Genomic DNA, 27,181 nt, shown 5'->3' on the forward strand with positions numbered 1-27,181 from the left:
TTCAGTAAACAGGTTCTCAGCACATTTTTTTGGTCACTGAATTGCTGTAGGCAACAGTTTTCACTTCTGTCTCTGCCTTTCCTATGGACAGGTGCAATCTAAAAAGTGAAAACTCTATTGTGAAAGGTACTGTTGGACCCATTTTAGGCTTTAATCAAGTAAGCAAGCTGGCAAGTGTGTCTGTTCTTTCCCTGGCCTCCTGTGGTTTTTAGAGCCACGGTTTCAGACTCTTGCGCTTGGGGTGCCTTGCACATATTTGCACAAATGGATGCAAAATGGAAAGTTAAGATCTTCCCACAGATCTTAACCTTGGGAAGCCAAGAGGTCATCTGACCCATCCTTCATCCAGATGATTACTTAAGCCTTCCCAGAAGATCCCTTATCTTATTTTTTGAGGAAAAAACAGACTGGGTAACACATCCAAGGCCCCATCGACCTTTGTCAATAGTTCCTCATTTTAATGATTACCATTACAGAGAAGGGGTTGGCTAACTTTGAACATAAAATTCCTGATTTGTGAGACAGGACGTTCCTTAACAAAGGGTACTATAGGAATGTGAGTACAGTACTAACACATAGGAAGAAAGTAGTAATATTAACCTCTAACTCCAGTTTAAGCATCTAAGATTTTTTTTGAGATATATAGTGATATTTGATAAATATCACTAAGGGCCACTCCAATGGCAATCTCTTTATCATTCCTCAGCTCCTTTGCACAAAACCTCTTGTTGACCTCTTGACTACACTATGATTCAATCAATAGAAGAAAGAGAAGCTTAAGGACAAATTATGACTTCAAAACAAGTTGTTTATCAAGGCCTATTAAAGAACACCCATCATATTATAGTGTAATTCGATCAAAGTGATCTAGTGGAGAGTTTGTCAAACAAACAAACAAACAAAAAAGATTTACAAAAGTCTAATGCATTTGGAAAAGAATACCATCAATCTGTTTCCAGATACCATTTGAACTGTTTGAGTTCAAATAATGTTAAGTGGCCTGTGGCCTGTTGATAGCGTTAAGAAAGAAAGAAAACTATAATCTGAAAACAGCTGCCATGTCTCAAACCAAGTCAACAAGAACACGGCGCTACAGTCAGCAACTAATACAGTCACCAGCCTAACCAAAGTAGGTTTTAGAAGAACGGAATAAAATAATGGGTTGATCTACCCAGGGAAGTTCTCAGGTCTTTTCCTCAGCATAATACTGCTTGCTGTTAAAGTACCATCTGATCTGCTAATCCATGACAAAGCCCATTAAAGATCCCCAGACTCTGGGATTTTGATGAAATTCTTATGTAGGAATTCCAGTGAAAAGGCCGTTGGAGAAACTGGTCTGGATTCTGGAATATGTTCCATTCTGTATTTTTCTATGTATGGTGCAGCTACTTCCCAAACCTGAAAAGGACAAAACAAAGTCAAAATGTTGAGGACACTGTTCTCACATGCCATGGAACATCAACCTCGTAGGACCAAAACGTCTATCGCTGACTAGACACGTAGCGGCTGTTTCCTTGCTTTTGTTCTAAGCCATTTGACATACGATCTGTGTCAACTGCTCTTTGGTTGCATTAACAGATTTTAAAATACAAAGTGTGAAACCTTTCTATTAGCAATAATCACACCTCGGATAAACCTCATTGGCTACGATACTGCCACTGTGCAAAGCTAGTCTGAAACCTTTCTGGAGTTACCATGAAGGTTTTCAGCTGCTTACTCTTCTGAAGCAAAACAAGCTAACAAACACACAAAGCCTAGAGAATTCAGTGTGGACAGCATTAAAGAAAGTTGCTCAAACAATGACCGTGTGTTTTCTAAAACAAACTTTGAATAAGGCGGTGGATTTCCTCATTTGCCAGATTTCCGTGCCGTGTGTGCTCTATTCCTTACACCCTTGCTACTCAGAGTGTGACCTGTGGAGCAGCAGCAGCAGCATCTGGAACAAGATCCCCAGGAGATTCACACGCACATCACAGTTTGAGAAGCGTGCTTCAGACCCTTGTTTATACCTCCACCCACCAACCTGTTCTCTTTCAAGCATCATGTCTTCTCACGTTAAGGTCCTGTTTTTGGTTTACAACTGCTTTTTATCAGCTTGCTGCCAACAACCAAGGAGGATTTCCTGTTCTTTTGTATTACCTTCAAAAATATATTCTTTCAAAGGCTAACTTCCTCGAAAAGATACGTGCATCTCCAGGTTTAATTGCAGCATTATTTGCAAATAGCCAAGACATGGAAGCGACCTAAGTGTCCACAGACAGATGTATAACAACTCCACCCAGTCTTAAGAGTTAACTTGAGTTAAGGTAACACACTTCTTGCTTGCCCACCTAAGGCCCTTGATCTATAACAGAATTAATTTGTTTCTTTTGAGATTTGCCGACCACTGGCCTTGGGGGATGAAGGACCAAGAACTTTCCCCGCCTGCAGAGGCCAGCAAGTATGTTTGGAGCCACCTTGGCTTTCCAACTAGCCCAGCAATGTTTTAGCAAAATGTTTTTCTTTTTTAAGATCACACAGTGATTATTGATCTCCCTTTGGTCATCTGTGGATCTTGCCCTCCTTTGCAGAAAGAACAAAGTACTCTTGGGGAGCCTGGGTGGCTCAGTCAGTTGGGCGTCTGACTTCAGCTCAGGTCATGATCTCACACTTCGTGAGTTCGAGCCCCGCAATGGGCTCTGTGCTGACAGCTCAGAGCCTGGAGCCTGCTTCGGATTCTGCGTCCCTCTCTGTATCTGCCCCGCCCCTGCTCTCTGTCGCGCTCTCTCTCTCTCAAAAATAAATAAACATTAAAAAAATATTAAAAAAAAAAAGAACAAAGTACTCTTGCACAACCTCTGGGTACCAAGAAACCAGACCTCCTTGCAGCTCCCCCACTCCCCTGGGCATCAAGAAACTGGAACTTCTTCCACAACCTCTAAGAACTGAGATAACTCTGTAGCTGACATCATTGAGTCCGCATGTAAGTAAGAAATGTCATAGACCACTGCATTCTCTTAACTGTTTAACTCCCTTTAAATACCTCTGTGCTAGGCAGAAACCTGGGAGTTGGCTTTTGGACAAGAGTCTATTTCTCCCCAGGTAGCTGGCCTCCTGAATAAAACTCATATTCCTTTCTAATCAAAACTCATCTCTTGAGTATTGGCCTTTCAAGCGATGGACAGCTGAACTTGGTTTTCAGTAACAGATGAATGGATAGAGACAATGTGGTATGTATGTATGTATGTGTGTGTGTGTGTTGATCATCCATAAAAAAGAAGGAACTCCTGGCATTTGTGATAACATGGATAGACCGTGAGGGCAGTATACTAAATGAAATGAGTCACAGAAAGACAAATACTGTATGATCTCACTTATGTATGGAATCTAAATAGCAACCACAATGGCAAAAACTGAGTTCATAGATGGAGGGAATAGGTTGGTGGCTGCTAGAGGTGGGGGGGGGAGTTGGAGGGTGAGCGATATGGATAAAGGGGGTCAAAAGGCACAAACCTCCAATTATAAAATAAATAAATCTTGGGGATACACAACATGATGACTATAGTTAATAATACTGTATTGTATATTTTAAAGTTACTCAGAGATTAGATCTTAAAAGTTCTCATCACAAGAAGAAATTATAACTATGTATGGTGACAGATGTTAACTAGATTTATTGTCGTGATCATTTTGCAATATATACAAATATTAAGTCATTAGGTTGTACTCCCGAAATGAATATGTTATATGTCAGTTATATTTCAATTAATAAAAAAAGGCCAACCTCTCTCATCTACCTCTCGATGTGCACCAAAGTTGGCAGCAAGCAAGGGGCGTCCCCTCAAAGGGTGTAGGGCACACTTAGAAATGACAGATGTGAAGATCAAAAGGAAAAATCATTCCCCAAGAACAGAGCAATGGTTCCAGGGGAAATCAAGAAATTCTAGAGAACATGATACTCACAAATTATTACAAAAGGCTTAAAGAACTTTAAAAAATATATTTAAAAAACGAGTCAGTCTATGAGGCATCTGTCCCTATCAGAGAAATCTCTAGTCAATGAAACCAGAGGAAATAAGCAGTAAAGAGAACCTGTAGTACCTCAATCAGGGTGATGATAGGGTAGGACACCCCACGGTGCTAGACAGACCTATAGACCTTTGAAGTAAAAACCTGGGACTTCGTTTTCTCTTCGGGTCGATTTAATCATTGGACCAATTGGAGGTGGTGGTGATAGCATCACAGAAAACATACTTTTGAATGAAAGAGAACGCTCTTGGTGAAGGGGATCCATGAAACTCTCATCTCATTTTTTCTCCCGATGAATACCTGTCCCAAACTCCATTTAAAATCATTTCAGTTTCTAATCATTAGATATTTAATGTTTGGGTGCAACACAGGACACTTAAGCGGTTATCAGACAGCTTTTTAAAGTTGCACAAGAAGTTGCCCAAGTTCCTTTTTGTTCACATCCAAGGCATAGACGAGAAACAAAAGAATAAGACAATATTTCTTCACTCCCTACTCCCACTTTGCTTTCCCATAATGACCCAAAACTAAGAAATAAGCCAAGTGGCCAACTTGCCTTCTGTTCCAGGAGCAGCCTGTGCGCTGCCTCAATGTCTGGGGCCATGAAGCGATCTTTTATCCAGGGCCTACAGAGAAAGTACATCAAACCATCAGCCAAACATTCACCACTGCCAGGGTTCACAGATCTGAAATGATGGCATCTCCAGGGACCTGTCTGACTTTACCTTACAACAGAGCGCACCAGGTCATATACTTTTTCCAGAGGAGTAGTTGTTCTCAGGGGGCGTAGAAACTCTATGCCCTGGCAGGCTGCCAGAAGTTCGATGGCCAGCACTACAATAAGAAAGGTGGAGGGATGATTAAAGCCTGACTTCGTGCTGGGGGGATATAACTCACGAGGAAGTCAACACTGCTAGCCAACTAAGAGATAGTCGGTTCTCTGTCTAGTGGTAGAATAAAGCTGCCTTGGTGTTTGGTTACCATCTTAAATTTGCTTTTCTAACCTATTGGCTGTATGTTTAATGTTAAGAAGGAGAACACTATCCAGCTAAATGTCTTAGTCCCCCACTTCTTACTTTATCTGATCAAGATGGATGATATCTTTGTCCTATTTCCACCTTTGCATAAATTTCAATTTGTTTTTAGTCTTGCTATTTCTTTTGGTTTGAAATACCTGGCAATAGACTTTCATCAAAGGATTGAAGGAGCCAGCGAATGAGCAAATGAGTTTTTTGTTGTGCTGGGACTAATTCTATAGTGCTCATTTCAAACCTTCAAACTCAAAGGCTCCCAGGCCCATTAAAACTGAAATTCTAGGGGCGCATGGGTGGCTCAGTCGGTTAAGCATCCCAACTTGGGCTCAAGTCCTGATCTCACGGTTTGAGTTCAAGCCCCGCATTGGGCTCTGTGCTGACAGCTCAGAGCCTGGAGCCTGCTTCAGATTCTGTGTTTCCCTCTCTCTCTGCCCTTCTCCTGGTCCTGCTCTGTCTTTCTCTCTTACAAAAATAAATAAACATTAAAAAAATTTTAAAAAATGCAATCCTAGAAATTGGTACTTTGCCAACTTTCGGCTTCTTGATAAAACAATCCTTACATAGGTTTTTCCTAGCTAAGAGCTTATTAAATGTACCATACCTTGTGATTGGCTTTGAATATTGACATCTAAGTTTCTCTACATTCGGATTCCATTATTTGCCAAGAAAAAATAGTTTAGAAGCGTAAAGTTGATCAAACCATTTAAGTGGTTAACTGAAATGGAGTATTGAAAATATTTGACTTTTCGTCTTAGAATTTATGAATCGCATCACAAACTCTGGTGAGTACAGACAAGTCACAATAGGAGAGGATGAAATAAATGAATCTATTTTGGACCTGGAAGAAACTTTACATCTTCTAGTCTAGTCCCCTCACTTCATATGTAAGGTATTGGAAACTTTAAGAAGTTGAGCTGGGGTGGACAGGGAAGGCATCTGAAGTGAAATCTGCACAGCTACAAAGAGAGTGAAGAAGTGAACCATGTGAAGTCCTTGGGGAACAATGTTACAGGCAGAGAGACCAGCGAGGACACAGGTGCTGAGGTACTGGCAGGTACAAGAATAACACTGTGGCTCCAGGGTATCGAATGGAATGGAGACAGGTGTGAGTGAGAGCCAGAAGCCAGATCACGCATGATCCTGGTAGGCTACAGGAAGGGGGCTGGGTTTTGTTTGGAGTACGATGAGGAAACTTGGCAAATTTGAGCAGGAACATGGTGTGATCAAAATTACATTTTAAGAAGTTCACCCGGGTTATTGTATGTGGTGACTATGGAAGAACTGTGGTTAAAACAAGGAGATATCAATCAAAAGGAGATGATGGAGCCTTGATTTGGTGTCTTTTGACAGTAAGGTTAATTTGCTGAAGAACTGGCTAGAAGATCCGATGTGGATAGGAGTCTGATAAGGGTGTCCCCTTAACCTTCTGGCCAGAGCCACATGTTTTTTTTTTTGTTTTGTTTTGTTTTTTAATTTTTTTTTCAACGTTTTTTATTTATTTTTGGGACAGAGAGAGACAGAGCATGAACGGGGGAGGGGCAGAGAGAGAGGGAGACACAGAATCGGAAACAGGCTCCAGGCTCCGAGCCATCAGCCCAGAGCCTGACGTGGGGCTCGAACTCACGGACCGCGAGATCGTGACCTGGCTGAAGTCGGACGCCTAACCGACTGCGCCACCCAGGCGCCCCTGGAGCCACATGTTTAATGGGAGACCATCTCAAGAATGAACATTAGGAACACACTCCGGTAGGCAGTTAATAACCAGTGTTGGTGAGGATGTGGAAGAATCAGAACTCTCAAACACTGCAGATAGGAATGCAACATGGTGCAGCCACTTTGGAAAATAGTCCGGCAGTTCCTCAAAAAGATGGAGGTCAGTCACCATATGACTCAGCAATTCCACTCTAGAGAAATGAAAATATATGTCTTCATAAAAACTTGTACACAAATGTCTATAGTAGCATTATTCATATCAGCCAAAAGGCAGACAAAACCCAGACATCTCTCAACTGATGAATGGATAAACAAAATGTGTTAAATCCATAAAAGGGAATGTGTGGCCATAAAAAGGAATGACGTACTGATACATGCTACACCATGGAGGAACCCTGAACACATTATGCTGACTGAAAGAAGCCAGATACAAAAGGCCATATATTGTATGACACTTACATGAAACGTCCAGAATAGGCAAATCCATAGAGAGAGAAAAGTACATCAGTGGGTGCCTAAGCCCGGGGACAGGGTGGGACAATAGGAGAGGGATAGGTAAACGGTACGAGGTTTCTTTCTGAGGTGATGAAAATGTTCTAAAATTTGTGGTGGTGATGGCACAACTCTGTGAATATACTAATAACAACTCAAGTGTGCAATTTAAATGGGTGATTGTATGGTATGTAAATTATATCTCAATACAGCTGTTAACAAGAATACTCAGCTCTCCCACATTTATCTTAAAATACCGTAGTGTTTGCTTATCCGCTGTTTCGCTTTCCACAGTTTTGGTGGCCTGCAATCAACCACCGTGTGGAAGCAGGTGAGCCTGATGATTTGTCAGGTTCCTCTTTCTGGCGAATCATCAGGTCAATAGGAGCCTGACGCTACGTCACAACGCCTGCGACACTCACCTCACTTCATCTCGTCTGTAGGCGTTTTGTCCTCTCTCATAGTCACAAGAAAGGGTGAGTACAGTCAGGTATTTTGAGAGAGTTCACATTCACATAACTTTTATTTCAATATATTGTTATAATTGTTCTATTTTATTGTTCTTGCTTATCTCTTACTGTGCCTAACTTATAAATTAAACTTTATCATAGGTATGTGTGTATAGGAAAAAACATGGTATACGTAGGACTTGGTACTACCCGTGGTGTTGGGCATCCACAGGGGGTCTGGAACGTTTCCCCCGTGGATAAGGTGGGAATTACCGTAGTGATACTCTTGTCAGCCAACTGCTTCCAATACAGTTGCAAAAATTTAGGAGCTTAGATAACAATGCTTAAAGGAAGGCAATTCCTTTAAAACAAAACAAAACAAAACAAAACAAAACAAAACAAAACAAGGGGGCGCCTGAGTGGCTCAGTCGGTTAAGCCTCCCACTTCTGCTCAGGTCATGATCTCACAGTTTGTGAGTTCGAGCCCCGCATCCGGCTCTGGGCTGACACCTCAGAGCCTGGAGCCTGCTTTGGATTCTGTGTCTCCCTCTCTCTGCCCCTCCCCTGCTTGCGCTCTGCTCTCTCTCTCTCTCTCTCTCTCTCAAAAAATAAACGTTAAAAAAATTAAAAAGCTAAACAAGGGGTGCCTGGGTGACTCTGTTGGTTGGGTGTCTGACTCTTGGTTTCAGCTCAGGTCATCATCTCGCAGTTGGTGGTTTCAAGCCCTGTGTCAGGCTCTGTGCTGACAGTGAGAAGCCTGCTTGGGATTCTCTGTCTCCCTCTTTCTCTGCCCCTTCCCTGCTCCTGTGCAATCTCTGTCTCTCTCTCTCTCTCTAAATACATACATACATATATACATACATACATAAACTTAGAAAACAGTAAACAAAACAAGCAGTAATTTAGAAGGCAGAGAGAGGTTGGCCTAACGCAGTTCCACCCTAGAAGTATCTGCCAGAAGGTTTGGATCTGAATCTTGTCAAGCCTTTAGGAACAACCGCAGTATACAGGGAATGCAAGGGCTAGAGAGCAAGTTAAAAGTAACACCATAAGGGAGCCAACAGGTAAATCCAGAATGTCAGTTTCTAACAGAAGACTGACCTGTTTTTTTGTTTTTTTGTTTTTTTGTTTGTTTTTTGTTTTTTGTTTTTTTTTAAATCCAGTCCATGGCATGAAGAAAAAAAAGGGAGAGGGGACTGTTCTAGATAAAAAGAAGCGTAAAGCCTTTAACACACCAAATTTAAAATGTGGGCCTTAAATCTAGATTTGAAAAAAACCCACTGTAAGGGCATTGAGACAATTGTGAAATTTTGAATATGGACTTATCAGTGACCCCAAGACTTGTTGATTTTGTTGGATGTGATAATGGCATCATGGTAGATAAAAATGCAGGAAGAAAATAATGTGATGGGATTTGCTTGAAAATAACTTGAGAAAAGTAAAAGAAAAAATGAAGCAAATGTGCTGTTGAGTCAGAGTGAGGTATAAATGAGGGCTCGTGGTACTAATCTCTCTACTTCTGAATATGTTTTAAATTGTTTGAAAAATAAAGCCAACCAATAAACCTGATAGGTCAGCAGGTGTGGTTCTTAATTTTCAGCGAGCATCAGAATCACCTGGAAGACTTAAACCAGATTGTTCTGCTCTCTCCCCTAGAGTTTCTACTTTAGCAGGTGTTGAGGGGGTGGTGCCTAAGAGTCTGCCTTTCTCACAAGTTCCCAGGTGATGCTGATGCTGCCTGTTTTGAGGCTCACAGATGTAGAAGTTAATCAGAGAGGCTTGCCATCCCAGACTGGCTGGGTTTACCTTGCTCCACGTGCTCGATGACCCGAAGTGCCTTCCTTGCTGCCCATCCTCCCATGGAGACATGGTCCTCTGTGGCCGCGCTGGTGGAGAGAGAGTCCACCGACGAGGGGTGGCACAGAGCCTTGTTCTCAGAAACTGCAAGAGGCCGTGCAAGTTAAATATGCTTCTAATAGGAAAAATGGCCATGTTGGCTGCTCCCCGTGACCAACGTCATGGAGGAGCCCCTCCAGGAGCTCTCGGTTGTTATCCAAGCACCAGATGGTCCAAAATTATTTTGGGAAATGGAAGCAGGTTGGGTTTGTATCAAAGTGAGAAGGACTTGGAGCCAATAATGAATTCTGAGATAAGACCAGATGGGAACCCTAATAGTACAAAGCCCCGTTGAAAACACAGGAAACATTTAGCATGCTAGGGAGACTAGGAAAAAAAAGATGTGATGGTCTTTTCTAAGTACTCAAGAACAATTGACTGGTACTATCACCAGAGGAGGCCTTAGAATTCAGGGTGGTGTTTGGGGATGGAGACTGGATCCCAGATCTTGAGCAAGGATATTTTTCAGTTCAGACTGTTCAGTGATCATATAAGTGGAGGCAGTGGGTTAAGCACAGGCTTCATGACTGCCAGAGATAACTTGGGGAGGCTGGGGAAATCCTAGTGATGGCCTGGATTGGTGTCTCCCAAACTTTATTGTGCATATGACTCGCTCCATCTTGTCAGAATGCAAATGTTGAGTTTTGCGTGGCCTGAGATTCTGATAAGCTCCCAGGTGGTGGCTGGAATTTTGGCTCGAAGACAACACGTTAAATATGGAGGACCTAGATTCCAGAGCTCCTCCCCAGCTCCAGAAGCCAGGGAAGGCCAAACTCAGAGCGTTTTCTTCCCTACACTTTTGACCCTGAGAGTGGCTGAGTGAGACTTCAGTTGTTTTCTGTGCCATAAGGGGTCCTGAGGTAATCTAGCTACATGAACTAGGGTGGTCAACTCATCCTGGTCTGCCCAGGACTTGCCAGGTTTCAGCACTGCAAGGCCCAGGTCCTGTGACCCTTCACCTGCCATTAGATGGATAAGCAGGCTGTAGTGAGTCTCATTCAGAAAGAGAAGTTACATGTCCCCCCAAAAGAAAACTACCCATTTCATTATAAAGAAAGCAAGTTGAGCAACTTCAATAGGCAGTTTAGGGAAGCCAAACACATTCAAACGAAGCTTTCTGAAGTCCCTAATATTTTCTAGAAATCAACCACAACCTCCCTATGTTAATGTGAGAAGTTGCTATCCTTTAAGGAAGTATTTTCATAAGGGGGTTAAGTGAGCAAACAGAAGATCCTCGGCAGAGGACATCATGAATTCAGGGTCTCTGTTGGTTTTATTGAGTTTCCATGTGAGGCTTTGGTGAGGAAAGGGTTAGGAGTAATCCCAATAGCAACTAATATTTACTTACTGCTTAGAGACATGCCGGGCATAGTTCTAAGGCTTTATATGCATTAATTCATTTAACTCTCAAATTAGCCCCATTAGGTAAATTTATCACCCCCATTTTATAGAGGAGTAAACGGAGGGTCAATAGGATTAAGAAACTTGCTCCATATCACACTCCTGGTAAATGGCAGAGCTGGGATTTGGACCCAGAGTCTATGCTCTTGTGTGCCCATGTGATCTTCTGCCTCATGGGTAGGTTTGCCAGAAAAAATACAGAATGCTCAATTAACTTTGAATTTCAGATAAAAAAACAAATAACTTTTTAGTATAAGCATGTCCCAAATAATTCAAGTTTAACTGGACATCCTGCATTTCTATTTGTTAAATTTGGCAGCCATATTAGGATTATGTACTCATTAAAATGAGATCTGCATTAATTGAAGTGAGAGCATAGACTTGAGGACAAAAATGCCTGGGTTTGAATTCAGTTCTACTTGCGAGCCGTTCAATGTTGGGTAAGTCACCTAACTTCCCAGATCATCCGGTATTCATCTATGCAATGGGGGTAATGATAATGCCTTGCCTCACGGTATTGTTGTGACTGTGAAGTGAGTAAATATAAATTAAGTCCTTAGCAGGTCCTTTGTTCCAGGCCTTGTTCTGATGTGTTACTTAAAGTTTTAATTCAGAAATCAGTGACACTGAACCTCAGTTCTCATGGAGGGCATCTTGCTTCTTATATGCATTTTTGCATATTGTAATCACATCTTTATGTTCTTAGAGGTCAGTATATCTAATGAAATGTATCCAATGTTTAATCATCCAGGTCCATTCATGTTTCACCTTATTTATGGATATCTTTGTCTTTTTCCTTCTGATAGTCCCCAAATTGCGATTAGGGAAAAAGCTACAAACATGCCATTCGTATGTGACGTTAAATTGCTTCCTACAGAGAAATTGTGGAAACCTCATTATTTACAAACTCATTGGGGTATTATTCTGTTTTACTTCAACTTTGTTTAGATTTTATTATATATATATATATATATATATTTTTTTTTTTTTTTTCCTAAAATATGTCAGGCTTCCTTCTGCATTTGTATTGAGACAGGTAGGATGCAAATAAGGTGGGGAAAAACCTCATTCAAGGACAAAATTTGACACTTTCAGATAAAAAGGACGGGCTCGCGTCCTGAGAAGTGGGCAGTGTTCTTACCGAGGGCTGCAGCTGTACAATGTGCAATCATGAATCCCGAGTTCAGACCACCTTCAGCAACCAGGAAGGCAGGCAGCTCGCTGAGGGAGGGGTTACAGAGCCTTTCGATTCTTCTTTCACTAATAGCAGCAAGCTCATGGACTCCAATGGCCAAATAGTCCAGGGCCTAGAAAGAGTGACTCAATTCAGTTGAATTGAGCCTAAATTGGAATATGCTTTCAGGGTCAGGAGCAATTCTAAAAAGCTTACTTTGGCTGGGTATTCGCCATGGAAGTTTCCTCCAGAAATAGTCTCTCCCCTACTGGCAAATACCATCTTTCAAAACAGGTTAAGGCTTGAATATAACATTTGCTGATCACTGCAAGTGGAGGTCTCCCCCACCATCCGAAAGTAGAGCGTTCCTATGATAATCTTTTCTAAACCGAAATGGCATAAAGGGAAGAAGTGCTTACCATTAATTTACATGGAAAATTTTTGAGCATTCCCAGACCCTCAAAATCACCTCTTTTAGTCTTCTGATACCAGAGGACACATCTTGCTAATGGATGCACAAAATAAATTAAGATAAAGCACAGATGCTCATACAGTTCAAAGCCCCGGCAGCCTGATGCTGAGATGCTGAGTATAGTTCCCAGGGAAGGAGCTCGGTGATACTGCTGTTACCGCTTCAGATTTCTTTCAGTCCGTGAAAACAAGTACTAACGTAGGTCTGTAATGCAGACTTTCAAGAAGCAGGGGATACCTGTGTGACTCTTTTCCCAACCCATTAATTTGTAACACTGATAGCCCTTGTACAAATATGGGTGGAGGGAAGGAGATTCTCTCTACAAGCAGTTGTTGACATAAAGGGACAAAAACCCAAAAACAACAAAACAAATATCCCAAACCTTAGAGATGAATCATGTACACCCAATGGGGGGCCAAGAAAACATGAAACATCAATTTTTTTCCCCTGAGATTAGAGATTCTCAAGCACCACAACCATAGTAATTTTAGCGGTTAGTACTTTCCCTCAAAACAGTCTATATCTGAAACGAAGAACAGAGACCGGGACGCCAGTTTAAAAGCAAACTCTTTTTGGCAGGGGGCAATGTGAGCTTGTGCTCCGTAGAAGAATTTGCTGAATGAAGACTGTTGATGAGCAACCACCAAATTGTCTGGAACAATCAATCCTGGGAACGTTTTCAAACTCTCTACTCAGTGATCCTATGCCAGCATTCACAGCATATGGCAGCCAATAGGCTGTTGCAAACCAATTTAAGTAGGAGGCAGCTTAGACTCCCTGCATATCAACGCCCTCAAGGATCATTCCTTTGTATCATGCACTTCACTTGGATCAACAGGCACTCAGACAAAAGGCAGTAACAGATCCTCCTTGCAGATTCCAAACAGCTAATTTTCACCTCCTGGACTAGAGAATATTATCTATGAACTAGGAACTCTGAGACAGGTTCTGACTTCCAAGGAACTGGAGATGCACGTATTATACTAACTTAGTCAAGTTTGGAGTTACTCTTTTCTGTACATATATCCGTGAGCCTATTAGGCCCAATGCTGGCTCTTCTGTACCAAGCCACCCCCAGTCACAGGCCTTAGTCTTCTCTCCATTCTCTGAATTCTTATAGCAAGTAATATCTGCACCTATTTAAAACTTAAGCGTGTTCTGTTGTTCTCCAGTTGTTCCAAATTTGGTTGCCGGCTATCAGATTATAGCAATTCGAATTTAGTTCCCATAACATCTAGCAACTATGTAATAGGTGCTCTATATCTACAACAGGAAAATTCAGAAGACTATTCTTTCAAGTAACACCACCATTGTAGGAGAACTCTCAAATATGGCCTTATTGGAATTTCATCAATAATTAAGAATCTTTAATTGAGAAAGGAAAAGACTGTTGGCTGAAACTTTTGCTGGGGCAAGTGGTAGTGTAAGAATTTAGTAAGGAATTATCCCTCTCCCATATCCAATAATTTAATGGCAGATCTTTCTTTGTTTTTTTCATTTTGTTTTGTTTTATTTTGTTTTGTTTTACTCTATAAGATACCCTTTCAGGTCTAAATTATCTAAGTGTAGAAAGGATGCCTTTCCTCACAGTGCCAGAACTGACAAGAACTGACAGATGAGACAGACTGCATAGACTTCATGAAAATTCTAGTCCATTTTGGGGGGTGAAGTATGTTGAGGTGAGTGAGTTGAGGATTACTTAGTGTGAGTTTGACTTAACTGTAAAACAATCTGAGAGGACATAAAACACACATCCTGAAGTAAACTTGTCAGAGAAACCACACTAAAAGGGTCTTGTGATGAATCTTTCACAGCTGTTGCGAAACCTGTCTGCTAAGCTAAGCTGTGAGCTACTTCCAGGGTTGCTAACTCAGCACTTTGTCCCGTATTAAGAACTGAGGCCGACATGGGATAGGAAGGCATATATTCCTAAGGGTTGGGTGGTCTTCAAAGGCAGTACTGGGTACCTCTGTGACAACTTTGCCAGTGTGACTCCCGAGTGATCACATCAACGTCTGGGGGAACTATACCCTCAAAGAATATTCCATAGCAAAAACAAGACGGCTCTAAGATAACCACACCATGAAGGAAAGAAGGGCTGCATCCTTGAAAAATGGAAGCATTCTTGCTATTCTCTGTAGAAATACGGAAATACTGATTTGAGTACACTCCATGTCAAAAATAAAAACTTGAGATGAGGAAAGCCATAACTCGTTGATCAATACTTTGGTAAGTGTTAACAAGCTGCCTTCCGTTTCATGTGTCACAAGAACCGGGAAGCCTTGCATAAATGCAAACCTACCCAGGATCCCCATAATCACACTTGTGACCTCGGTTTTCATCTTTCTATCAGCAATCTCAGCACTGGGTTTTAGGGCAAAGGTTTTCATGAAACCTCTCAGCCAATGCCGGAAATATGTGCATTAGCTTTTAATGAGTCCGTTTGGAAAGCACAGCGTGTTAGTCTCTGAAGGGAAATTAGGTTCACAGACCTGCCCCTGCCAATCATCAGCTCTGAGGTTCCTCTGAACCTCAGGTACTTAGTCTATGAAATGGAGTAACAACAGAGACACTACACAAAAGGATCGCTTTAGCATATCTAAAAATTACTAGCTTGATTTCTATAACTACAGTTTAGTAAGCAGTCAAAAGATACAGGATTGTCTGTTGCACTATTAAGTTCTGTGGTAATGATGTTCTTCACAAACGCTATTGTGTCATTCACCACACCATGGACCTAAAATACAAGATTAAATGAGTTAATACATTGAAAACACTGATAATGGTGTCTGTCACACAGAGTCTGATACTCTTATTAGAATAGCAAGAATGTTTTTTTTAATGTTTATTTATTTATTTTGAGGCAGAGAAAGAAAGAGAGAGAGAGAGAGAGCAAGCGAAAATGAGCAGGGGAGGGTCAGAGAGAGAATGAGAATGTCAAGCAGGCTCCACACTGTCAGTGCAGAGCCTGATGCGGGGCTTGAATTCATGAACCATGAGATCATGACCTGAGCCGAAATCAAGAGTTGCACACTAACCAACTGAGCCACCCAGGCACCCCGAATAGCAAGGATGTTTTAAACTGGGATTTATTTGTACTGTAGGGCTAATTTAGTGATTTTCCATAGACGTTTTTGATCAACTAGTTAGAATAGAACTTGATGAGTTAAAGGAAGTAGGGTATTTATTCTAGGGAGGACCCTATTACACTACAGAATCTGGCACCAGATCAAATATTGTTTCATTCTTGAGTTGTGTGTTAATTTCTTACTCAACTAATTGCCATTCACAAATGAGTTATAACATCTGCAATACTGGATGCCTCATGCCCACTCAGGTCTTCTGCATTGTTTTAGTCTAAAGTTAAGCCTCACAGATTTATTTATGGTGGTTTATATCTGCTTATTAAATGAAGATAAAGTACAACCATGATGTGCACTTAATTTTGATTAGACTTTCCTGCAAACATCTCTGAAAGCTGGTTCTTGCTATATCTAGAAGGGAGAACAAGTAAACTTCCATTAACTGGTTAGGATGATGTTATCACTAAGAATTTTAAAAAGTTACGGCACTAAACCAACAGAGCAAGTTGTCTCTTGTGCTTCTGTACAAGGGAATTGAGCAAAGCACTTCAAAAGGAAACAAACAGCTTAATATATAGAATAGAAACTAAAATAATTGGACAAAGGGAAGTATGACACACATAATTTTTAACAGAGGCAGTAAAGAAATTTGGATCATAATTGACCATTACATGACTTTTTAACACTTACCTCTTTTTCTTTTCACCCCTCCCTGAATTGGGAAAAAAAGAAAAGGCTTTTTGTTTGTTTACCTGTGGACAGCAGCGCAAGGTATATGCATCCTGAACACGATCACAGAACCTGTGACTTTCTGTGGAAGAGGTGGAAGGGATAGCAATTTTTTCAAAGTTATCAATTTTTTCCCACAAAACATAAAACCAAATAAGCTCACTCACAAAAACATCCCCAGACCTGCTATTTCAGAAGGGTGGTGATCCGAGTCCAAGAGTGACCGAAACCGAAAAGCCACTTCAACTTGCCCACGATGAGGGCGAACAGCATGGATGTCTAGAATTGATGGAGAACAAGTCTGAGCACTTCTTCCATTAGCATAAACTACCACTGGTGATGGTTCAGGACCATCCATGGTGCTGACACAAGTCTTCAAAATCCCAGGGGTTCTTACCACCACTCACAGTTAGAACCTCAACTCCAAAAACAAGCTTTTCCTTTGACTGTACTCTTTCTACTTTAAATATCCGAGTGCAAACTATGTGTTAAGCCCCCTGGGAATTCAACTCAAGACCTTGGGCCTACCCTAATTTAGGATTTAGGCTCCTAATGGAAGGAACCTCCACAGTGGCCAATTTTAGACAGTTTTACATCAATTTTAGGCAGATTTCTGTCCTACTACATAGAATGGTAGGGAGTCTTTCAAATTCATTATTTTCCAGGTAAACTACAACTTCTATGGTTTTTCTCTCTCAATTTTCTAATGGAGACCAACTTTAATCCTACTCTACTTCTAAAACCTTGTGAACAGATTCCTTAGACAGTGCACAGTTTGACGGGAGTTGGGCCTGGGTGATCCAGAACGCTGGGTGAATTCTAGAGTCAGCATCTGTAAAACGCGGTCATTCCAAGGATCAAGCGTGGCATAACTTAGATGAAGCTGTGGCAGTATTGTGTATGCCATAGGCCCTTGGGTTTTCTCTTTTTCCCCTACCACGCATCCCCACCACTCATGTTTAAAGACCTGGACCAGCCCACCCAACCAGCTCTGAATGACTGAATAGCAACCAAATGGAAGAACCATGCTGACCAGTATCGAAGGCTTTGGTGGTGCCTTTCAGCACCTCAAGGGTCAGGGCCGCCACGATGTCAGCCTGACGTGCAATAGCACTGGCTCTCTCCACAGCTTCGCAGCCCAGGGAGGTGATCATCTGTGTCCCGTTGATGAGTGCCAGACCCTTTGGAAAGAAAGAGAGAAGCTCCTTGCTACATTTATTGTAACCTATGTACAAGTTGATTTCATATCTTTTGCATCCCTAAGAGAAAAGTTAACCCGTCAGCTGAAGGACATTTATTTATGTTTTCTAAAGTGCAAGGCAGTAAGGCTTATTTAAGCACTTGAGGATTAAGTGCTATCCTAAGTGAAATTGCTAGTATAAACCTGGCAAGTGGAATACATGTTAAGTATCCCCATTCTCAAGACAACAATGAACGTCCAGTGTAGCTGCATATAAAATCTTTAGCTCCTAATTACGCAGCATTTCTTCTTTAACTTGTCATCATTGTGGACAGGACATCCTAAAACATTTCTGGCCCAAGACTCTTGGCTGAGAGCACCCTGAGGAATCTTGACTTATAGCATCTGTTAAGGATCCTTAGAGATCCCGATTTGAAGTTTGAATTAAGTAAGAGAACCCCTAAACATTTGTGGCGGGCAGAATCTTCTGAATGCTTATGGATGAGTCCTTTCTTCAGTGACAAACTTTTAACAAACATGAAAGCCACATTTACTTTAAGAAATCAGTGAGACCGACATTAAGACTGAAAATAGTATATAAATAAAAACTTGTTAAAACGAATACATTTTCCTTGAATCTCCTTACCTCTTTTGGTTTCAGAACAACTGGTTTCAATCCATGAGCCTCCAAGACCTGCAGAATGATTAAAAAGATAAAAATGGGTATCAAATGAAATACTAGCCTTTTTCTAATTTCATAAGGAATCAATAAAATATCCTTAAAGCCTAAAGATCTGTCTTATAAAAGAGCAGACCTCATAAACTGGATCTTTCACCCTCCTCTGGTCTATAGTTCTGTTCTTTAATCTGAAAGCAGACTTATATTTCACATAATTTTTGTACTTAAATCAGGGGCATTAGTGTCTACAGAAGTAACCCCGAATTTTGGGTTTTAGGTCCTTTGTGTTCAGTTTCCACGTTACTGACTCACTTTTTCTTCTGCTGCTTCCTGAGTACATGTTTACAGAGTAAGAGTATGTGAAATGCCCTAGGAGGCAGGAAGTAGGTAGGATAGCACAAAGGAAGGGCAAATAGCATTTGGAGGGAAAAGAACCAGGGGAGCAGAGATGGAAGTTTCCCAGAGGACTTATCAGAGGGAGGAACAGGAGTGAGTGAATAAGAGTAGAATGAGCACGAGCTGGTCCCTCTGTCCCGGGCACAGCACATCCCAGCTGTAAGGAACCCCCAGTTTCTGTAATGTAGAACTTAGTGGGAGGGATTAGACCAACGAGACTCTTATAAACCAGTCTAAATTTAGACTTTATTCTAAGGACAATGGGAAGCATTACAGGCTTTAGCCGGGACACGCTTGAATTTGCTGTGTGACGGTGGCTGGGAAAACATTGTACAGAGAAATAAAGATCAGGCTTTAGGGAAGAAAGGTGATTTGGAACCCGTACCCTCCTAAGGATTATCTGTTCCTTTAACTTCTTCCTTCCCCTGGGTCCTCTGCCCCTTCATTGGGGAACCTCTCAGCAATTGACCTGGGATGACACCTCAAATAGTTCTTTGGGCTGCTCTGATGGAATTTGGAGATGGATGAGGAAAGCATTAAAGCTTTACCAAAAGCAAGCCCTTCTGATTAGCCATTGGGGTGGAAGCTTGGAGGAAAATGGAGCCTGCTTTCCAGAGGCCATACAGCAGGTACTATGATCCACAGCGCTATACTGTGAGACCAGCAACTAAATAAATTTGCAACAGTGTGTGGCCTCCGGGATAGACACTGGAAGATTTTTGGCTGCAGAATAAAATGCTGGGATTAACACTGACTGCTGTACCTTTTCACCAAGGTGACCATCAAGTCCAAAGGGCCAATAGTAAAGTATGGAAGCTAAGAGCCTTACCTAGTTTGACTAATGGTGGCTCCCTCATGGGGTTGCTGTAGGGATTCAGTGCTATAAAGTATGCAAGTGCAGCCGGTGCCCAGCCTAGGGAGATTACTGCAGGATGTAAGTTATTAAAGTCTTACGTATTTAGCATCAGCCCAGCCACTCTTTGGAGACCACATCTTCCCTTCTCCAATTAGCCCAAGAGCAAGATGAGAGAGTGGCGCAAGGTCTCCACTGGCACCAACCGTTCCTTTCTCTGGAACGTAGGGCAGGCAGGAGGCTGGGAGAGAAGTAGGCACCAGTTACTTGTGGCTCTCTTCACTTTGCCAGCGAGACCAACCTCTCCCAATAGGATGTAGTATCACTTTATGGCACAAATACCTGGGGAAAGAGTTCCTGGAGCACAACTAATGCTTAATGAACCTGGCTGCACTGCTATTAAAAAAAAGGCAGAGGGGAATAAGGGTGGGTGGGAGAGAGCACCTTCCCAATAACAAAAAGCCTTCCTTCCCTTATAAGCTGCTTTAAGTTTAGACTATAAACATCTGTACTCTGAAAATTATAAAACATTGATGAAAGAAACGGAAGCCAACACAAACAGTATGACATTTTGTGCTCGTGGAGCGGAAGAATTCATATTGTTAAAACGTCCATTCTGCCAAAGCAATCTACAGGTTCAGGGCAATTCCTATCAAAACACCAATGGCGTTTTTCACAGAACTGGAACACAGAGTCCTAAAATTTGTATGGAACCACAGAAGACTCCAAATAGCCAAAGCAACCTTGAGAAGGAAGAACAAAGCTGGAGCTATCACAATCTCAGATTTCAAGATACACTTCACAGCTGTAGTAATCACAATGGTGTGGCACTGTCACAGAAACAGACAAACAGATCAACGGAAAGACTAGACAGCCCGGCAATAAATCTATGCCTATATGGTCAATAAATCAATGGCAAAGGAGAGAAGGATACATGACGGGGAAGACAGGCTTGTCTGATGCTGGGAAAACTAGTCCACTTCCTCACACCACACCCAAAACTGAACGTGAAATGGACCAAAGGCCTAAATGTGAGACCCGAAACCATGAAACTCCTAGAAGCAAAACATAGGCAGTAATCACTTTGATACTGGCCTTAGCAACGTTTTTCAAGATATGGGTTCCTCAGGAAAGGGAAGCAAAAGCAAAAATAAACTACTGGGACTATACCAAAATTAGAAGTCTTACGCAATGAAGGAAACCATCGACAAAATGCAAAAGCAACCTACCGACTGTGCGATGTTTGCAAATGATATATCTGATAAGGAGTTAATACCCAAAATGTACAAACAACTTACAGAACTCAACATCAGAAAAACCAGATAATCCAGTTAAAAAGTGGGCAGAGGCTCTGAATAGCCTTTTTTTTTTTTTTAAAGAAGACATACAGAAGGCTGACAGACACATAAAAAGATACTCAGCATTACTAACCATAAGGAAAATGAAAATCAAAACCACAGTGAGCTATCACCTCACACCTGGCAGAATGGCTATAATAAAAAACTCAAGAAACAACAAGTATCGGTGAGGATGTGGAGAAAAGAGAAACTTTGTGTACGACTAGTGGCGCAGCCCCTGCAGACAATGTATGGAATCTCCTCAAAAGATTAGAAACAGAACTACCACATAATCCAGTAATTGTACTATCAGCTATTTACCCAAAGAAAATGAAAACACTAACTTGAAAAGACATATGCCCCTCCTATGTTAATTGCAGCATTATTTACAATAGCCAAGACACGGAAGCAGCCCAAATGTCCATTGCTAGATGAATAGGTAAAGGAGAGGTAGTATTTATATACGATGAAATACTACTCAGCCATAGCAAATAATGAGATCTTGCCATTCGTGACAATGTAGATGGACTTAGTGGGTATTATGCTAAATGAAAGTAGTGAGACAGAGACAAATACCAGTTCACTTATACGTGGAATCTAAAAAACAAAATAAAAAAAGTAGAAACAGACTCATAAATACAGAGAATAAACTGATGGTTGATGGGGGTGGGGGCATGGAGCAAAATGGGTGAAGGGGAGTGGGGCGTACAAGCTTCCATTTATGGAATGGATAAAGCATAAGGATGAAAGGTACAGCATATGAAACATTTTTTTTTTTTTTTTTAAGTTTAGACTCTTTCCTAGGGACATTACAGATTTTAGCCAGGACATGCTCAGATTTGCTGTGTGAAGCTGGTTGGGGGACACGGTACATAGGGGACTAATACAGATCAGGCTGCATGGAAGAAAGGTGATCTGAAACCCATATCCCCATAAGGATTATCTATTCCTTTAAGTTTTTCCTCCTCCTTGGTCCTCTGCCCCTTTGCTTTTACTGTGCATGTCCTAATCAGACCTAGAAATTTTTAGGAATTGTAACAATGTATCTTAAAGATCAGGAGTTAGCTGTTGTTCATTACAGCCTTGCTTCAAAGAACAAAAAGTTAGAAATGATGTCAACATAGAATTAAGAGACTTTTGGGTGGCTCAGTTGGTTAAGCATCTGACTTTGGCTCAGGTCATGATCTCATGGTTCATGGGCTCTGTGCTGACAGCTCAGAGCCTGGAGCCTACTTCGGATTCTGTGTCACCCTCTCTCTCTGCTCTTCCCCTGTGCGTGCTTTCTCACTCTCTTGTAAAAATAAACATTAAAAAATTTTAAAAAAAGAATTAAGAGACTCTCATATAACCAAAGAGTGTGTGCAGTCATTAAAAGCTATTGGGGGAAAAAAACACTATTGGAGAATGTTTGGAAACATGTAAATTTTAACATTAGAAAAGAATTATAAAATGTTCTAGAAGGATAAGGCACACCAAAGTATTCACAGGGGTTCTCTGAGGAGGTAAGCATAGACAGCATAGTCTCTGTTTCTACTTTTGCCCAGATTCCTAGGCACCCAGCCTACTACCTCACCACCACTTATAAACAGACATGTACTGTTTTGGAGGAAATTCTCAGTTAAAAAAAAAAAAAAAGTCCTGTTCTTTCTAAAGTAAACTCAGACTCCTATAGCAGTGTGTTTTCCATCTGTAGATAAGGTTAGTGGCATGAAGCAATGCCATCCACAGGCCAGCTTCCAGATCATAGTTCACCTAGGGAATTCTCAGAACTCTAGGGACCCAGGGGGGTCCTAGACTGACCTATAAAGCATAGGTAGGTTTACAACCAGAGATGTACTTTCTGCGATTGTAGGGAAGACCAGGGTGGGAGGAGGGACAGGTGGTGGAATCACTACTGGTCTGCTCAGCACAGCCATGTCTACCCATAGATACCCCATATACCTTCACCCCAAAGAGTTTCCCGAGCCTGCGCTGATCTATGATGTTCATCTTTATCTGTGAGAAGGGACAGTGGCCTCCTAAGCATTTCAAATCTTGTCTCCACATTGGAGTTTTTCTACCCTGAGAAGTAAGCTCCAAAGAGCTGAACTGTATTGTATCCTGGCACGAGATGGCTTCCTGGTCCAGAAGCAAGTCTTTGATCTCTTTGATGCTTCTGTTTTATCTTTGCAAGAAGTTAAGTTTCAGTTATTTAAGTCTGGGTATTCCACTATCTGGGGAGCATTAAGATGTCAGATTCCCAGGCACTAAGCAGAACTACTGAATTGGTCTTTGGGATGGACATCCAGGAATCACTGTGTTTCCCAGATGATTTGATGCAACTTCTCTAACCACATCTGGGCATCGCTGAATTAAAAGTTCTTTCCAGCTCTGAGCTTTGGGCCAGACTTGAGGGATTTGTTCCAGACTTAAAGATACCAAATACTAAGTGAAGGGTGATGAAGTGTGAGTTGAAGGTACACAGGAGTAAGCATCTCTGTCCCCACCCCTGTCCCCTCAGGTAGTCTCCTTCTCACCAAGCCCATTTCCATTTGTCTCCATTATTCTATGTCATCTTGTCTCTGTTAGTCGTCACCCTGCCATCAACCAAGTCTACCTGTGGTATATGCCCAGCCTCGGGGGAGGGTCAGTCTGGGGATCCATGGCATTACCATTAAATACTTCGATAACTTGCTTGAGGGTCTCCAGGGAAATGCCACTGTATCCTTTGGCTAAGACATTGATCCTTAAAGCCAGGAGCATCCGACATCTCTCAGGGATTAGTGGTTTCCCAACACCTGCAAAACGGAATTAACGTTTTCTTCTAGAAATCTTTTCTACCTCCATCTCTCAAATCTTTTTCCATTTCAGTCCAGTCTCCTGCCATTGTCAAGAAGAGACTTGACTCAGTCAAGACGCATTTGCACTGCTCTCCTTCCTGATTGTCCTGTTTGTTAAAGTCCCATCTTCTAGAAAAAGGAGAAGCCCCAGTTTTGCCTTCTTAGTTCTCTTTCCTAGAATGCTTCAGTGAGCCCCACCCTCCCCAACACCCTTAGAATAGCATCCAGACTCCTCAGCACAAGCTCCCTTGCAATCAGGTGGGACTGGATTCTTGACATCTCATCTCATCCTGACCAACTCATTCCCTGAGTTCCAGCCTTAATTTCGTTCCCTAAATACACCACTCTTGGGGCGCCTGGGTGGCTCAGTCGGTTAAGCGTCCGACTTCGGCTCAGGTCACGATCTCATGGTATGTGAGTTCGAGCCCCGCGTCGGGCTCTGTGCTGACGGCTCAAAGCCTGGAGCCTGTTTCAGATTCTGTGTCTCCCTCTCTCTCTGACCCTCCCCTGTTCATGCTCTGTCTCTCTCTGTCTCAAAAATAAATAAACGTTAAAAAAAAAAATACACCACTCTTGACATGATAGCATAGCTGCTCCTGCCCCAACCCCTTCTCTCCACCTGGTCCATTCCTTTTTCTCAGATTCAGCTGAAAGGTGGTCTTGTCTGATGCCTTCCTCTTTCCCCTCCTCCCCTGAAGCAGAATTGGCACTAGTTCCTGGAATGCATTAGCTATTCGTGGCTGTTACAGGATGCCTCACTCTGTTTGGAATGATTTACCTGAAGAATGTGAACGTACTAGGTTGACCTGCAGCTCTCTGGAAGAGAAAAGGAAAAAACCCTCTTAGATACCTTGCAGTGAAAACGTTTCCTCAGCTGGGAAAATGAAGGAAAGAACAGTTGAATCTTTGGAGAGGCAGAATAAGGCAGCGTCATGCAATGTAAGAAACCAGCAAGCCTGTGTTTTCAAAGCCAACTCGTATACAAGTTAACAGGAGACTCATCCTCCTCATCTGTAAATTGGGGCAAATGTTAATTATTTCTCTTGTTGAAAGAAGTCTCAAAGATGGGGACAGGTGGCATGTGAATGCTTGTGTTTGCTAAGGAGGGTGGGAATCAGACTTACTCTAGCTTATTGACAGGAATTATAGTTCTGGCAAATTTCCCAAAACCTGTAGTGATACCGTAAACAACTACAACAAAAAAACAGACATGGTACGATTAGATGCAGGCCGTTTTGTTCGGTTAATAAAAAGAATTGTAGGACACAAAGAGAAAACAATACCAGTTTTTTCTTTTATGATGCTATCTATGACTTCCCTGGATTTTTGCACCTTCTTTTCCGCAGTTGGGGTGAGCTAGGAAGACGTTGGTCAAAGCAGAGCATGTTGAAAACTTCCATACGCAGTGAAAGAGGTCAGAGGACATCCTTCCCCTGCCCTCCCCCAAACCTTTATTTTGTAGTGTCCTTTTCCCAAGTTGACCAGATCCTCTGTGGTTAGGCTGTCCCCATCTAAGGCGATGTACTGCACAAAAGAAGGGAACTTCCATGAGCTCGAGCAGCTTGGCGCTTGAACAAGAGCGTAGGGAAGCCTCAAACAAAACTACATTTTGACACCCGAGAGATTTTACCCTTGCTCTGACACATTCATGTCCTAGTTTAAACGACCACTTGCTCAAGAGGAGGCTGAGTAAAGAAGGCTAGCAATGGAAGAGCATAGTTAATGCATTTGCCGACTCCACCGAGCAGGATAAAGCCCCGTCCTGACAGTGTTCACTCAAAAATTTTGCTGGCTCCACCCCTCCTTAAGTGAGGGGGACTCAATTTTCTTTATGAACAGCGGCTGGAAGTTTACCTTTTCAGGCTCCCGGTATTTGCTGTATCTGAAGCCAGGTAAAGGAAAACACTGGGTAGCGTGAGAAAGCCCCCACCCCATCACCGGCAGGGGCAGCCCCCCAGCACAGACCCACCGGCCTGCAGGAAAGGATACAGGTAAACTCCTTCTGGCTGTGATGGAATGAAGTCGGGAGACATGGCATCCCCTTCTATAACTGAAACAAGAATGCGAGACAGGCTCCTTACAGATGGCAAAGGAGACGCGCATTGTTGCTGATAAACCAAGAAAGGGCTCTTCCACTGCCTCTGACTTCTATAGAAATGGCTGCTTTAAAACCACTTCAGAGGCCTTCAAGTGCTCCCAGCATCTTTACAAACGACAGCGAAATGCAGAGAGGCAGGTGTCAGGCGTGGACCAGGGTTTACAGGGAAGTTCAAGATCTAACGCCCACCCCCACCCCCATCCTCACCCCCAGCTGTATTTTGTATTAAATCCGAACCGCTTAGGCCACTGGCCTCCAGTCCGCTGAGGTGCTTTTGAAGGGCAGAAGGATCTTCAAAATGATTCTGTACCTGCAGAGGCATTCATTCAGATGTTGCCTTTGCTACTTCCTAGCGCTCGACTCTAGGTAAGCCACCTCATTTCTGGGTCTGCTGCCTCGTGGTAAAAGGGGGATGAGAATCCTGCCCTCTCCAGGTTATTGTTGGAACCTAAGAGACAGCACGACCCCCCACCCCCACCCCCCCCCGCCCCACCCACGGAGGGCAGAGAGGACACCAGGACCTCCTTCCCAGGGATGCGGGGACTGGGCCGCCGCCCTCCGGCCACTCACCCACTTCCACGAACTCGTTGTCCTCCAGGGCCACCTGAAGCGGGTCCTCGTGGTCCAGGAGGCCCAGGCCTTTGCATCGGCGCACGAGGAAGCGCACGTCGTCCACCGAGGCGAAGCCGCCGTTGTCCGGCTTATTCTTGACGTACCTCCTGATGGCCTCGCGGCCCAGCCAGCCCACCGTGAGCTGCGCGTCCCGGCAGGGCACGGCCAGCCATTCCCCGCGCACGTGCACCGTGTACCTGGGCATGGCTCCGCGCGACCCGAAGGAGGCCCTGCCACCAGGCCGCCTGCTCCTCTGCCTGGGCAGGAGGCTGGCGGGGACGGTTTTATCTGGGAGGGACTTCCTAGGTGTGGTCGGCGGGGAGGACACCGCTGGACTTTCAAAACACGCCCCTTCCCTCGCCTTAACTCATCCACACGTTGGACAAATATTTATCGAGGGCCGCACGGGGTTCCTGTGGGTTTTCGCAGCCGAGAGAGGGGCGGGAGAGGGGGATGCAGGCAGGCGAGCAGCCCGTCCAGCCGGGGTACAGCCCTGCTGGCGGAAAGGCCCGGCTTCTCCCACGCTGGGGGTCCCAGGTGCCCTCCTGCTGGCCTCTCTCTCAGGGTCCCGGATTTCTCCCTGCCCTGGCTTCTGTGTTCTCCATCGAGGGCAGCCTATAAACACCGTGTTCCTGTCTTTATCTAGAATTACTCAACAGTAAAATGCACCTTCTGGCCTACTGTGACACCACGGAGTGTGGCAATCTTCGTTTTCTTGTTTATTCCACAAACGTGTGTTGAGCAACCACCCCCTGC

General features: G+C 43.0%; 1 protein-coding gene and 1 pseudogene across 1 annotated transcript; both read right to left on the bottom strand.

Moving 5' to 3' along the window:
- Nucleotides 1-1,058: 1,058 nt before the first annotated feature.
- HAL (histidine ammonia-lyase) lies at nt 1,059-27,048 on the bottom strand. Its single transcript, XM_042992944.1, has 20 exons — nt 26,384-27,048; nt 25,705-25,765; nt 25,570-25,597; nt 25,165-25,239; nt 24,999-25,071; nt 24,840-24,906; nt 24,494-24,531; nt 23,548-23,673; nt 19,661-19,800; nt 18,278-18,325; nt 17,485-17,632; nt 16,635-16,730; nt 16,475-16,533; nt 15,296-15,376; nt 12,384-12,449; nt 12,135-12,300; nt 9,503-9,637; nt 4,734-4,842; nt 4,565-4,634; nt 1,059-1,398 (listed from the first exon to the last, which is right to left on the bottom strand). The coding sequence occupies exons 1-20, from the start codon at nt 26,628-26,630 to the stop codon at nt 1,258-1,260; spliced, it is 1,974 nt and encodes a 657-aa protein (XP_042848878.1). The 5' UTR covers nt 26,631-27,048; the 3' UTR covers nt 1,059-1,257.
- LOC122240597 lies at nt 1,553-1,670 on the bottom strand (annotated as a pseudogene).
- Nucleotides 27,049-27,181: the final 133 nt, after the last annotated feature.

This window comes from Panthera tigris, chromosome B4, assembly GCF_018350195.1.
Source record: "Panthera tigris isolate Pti1 chromosome B4, P.tigris_Pti1_mat1.1, whole genome shotgun sequence".
Classification (NCBI taxonomy): Eukaryota; Metazoa; Chordata; class Mammalia; order Carnivora; family Felidae; genus Panthera; species Panthera tigris.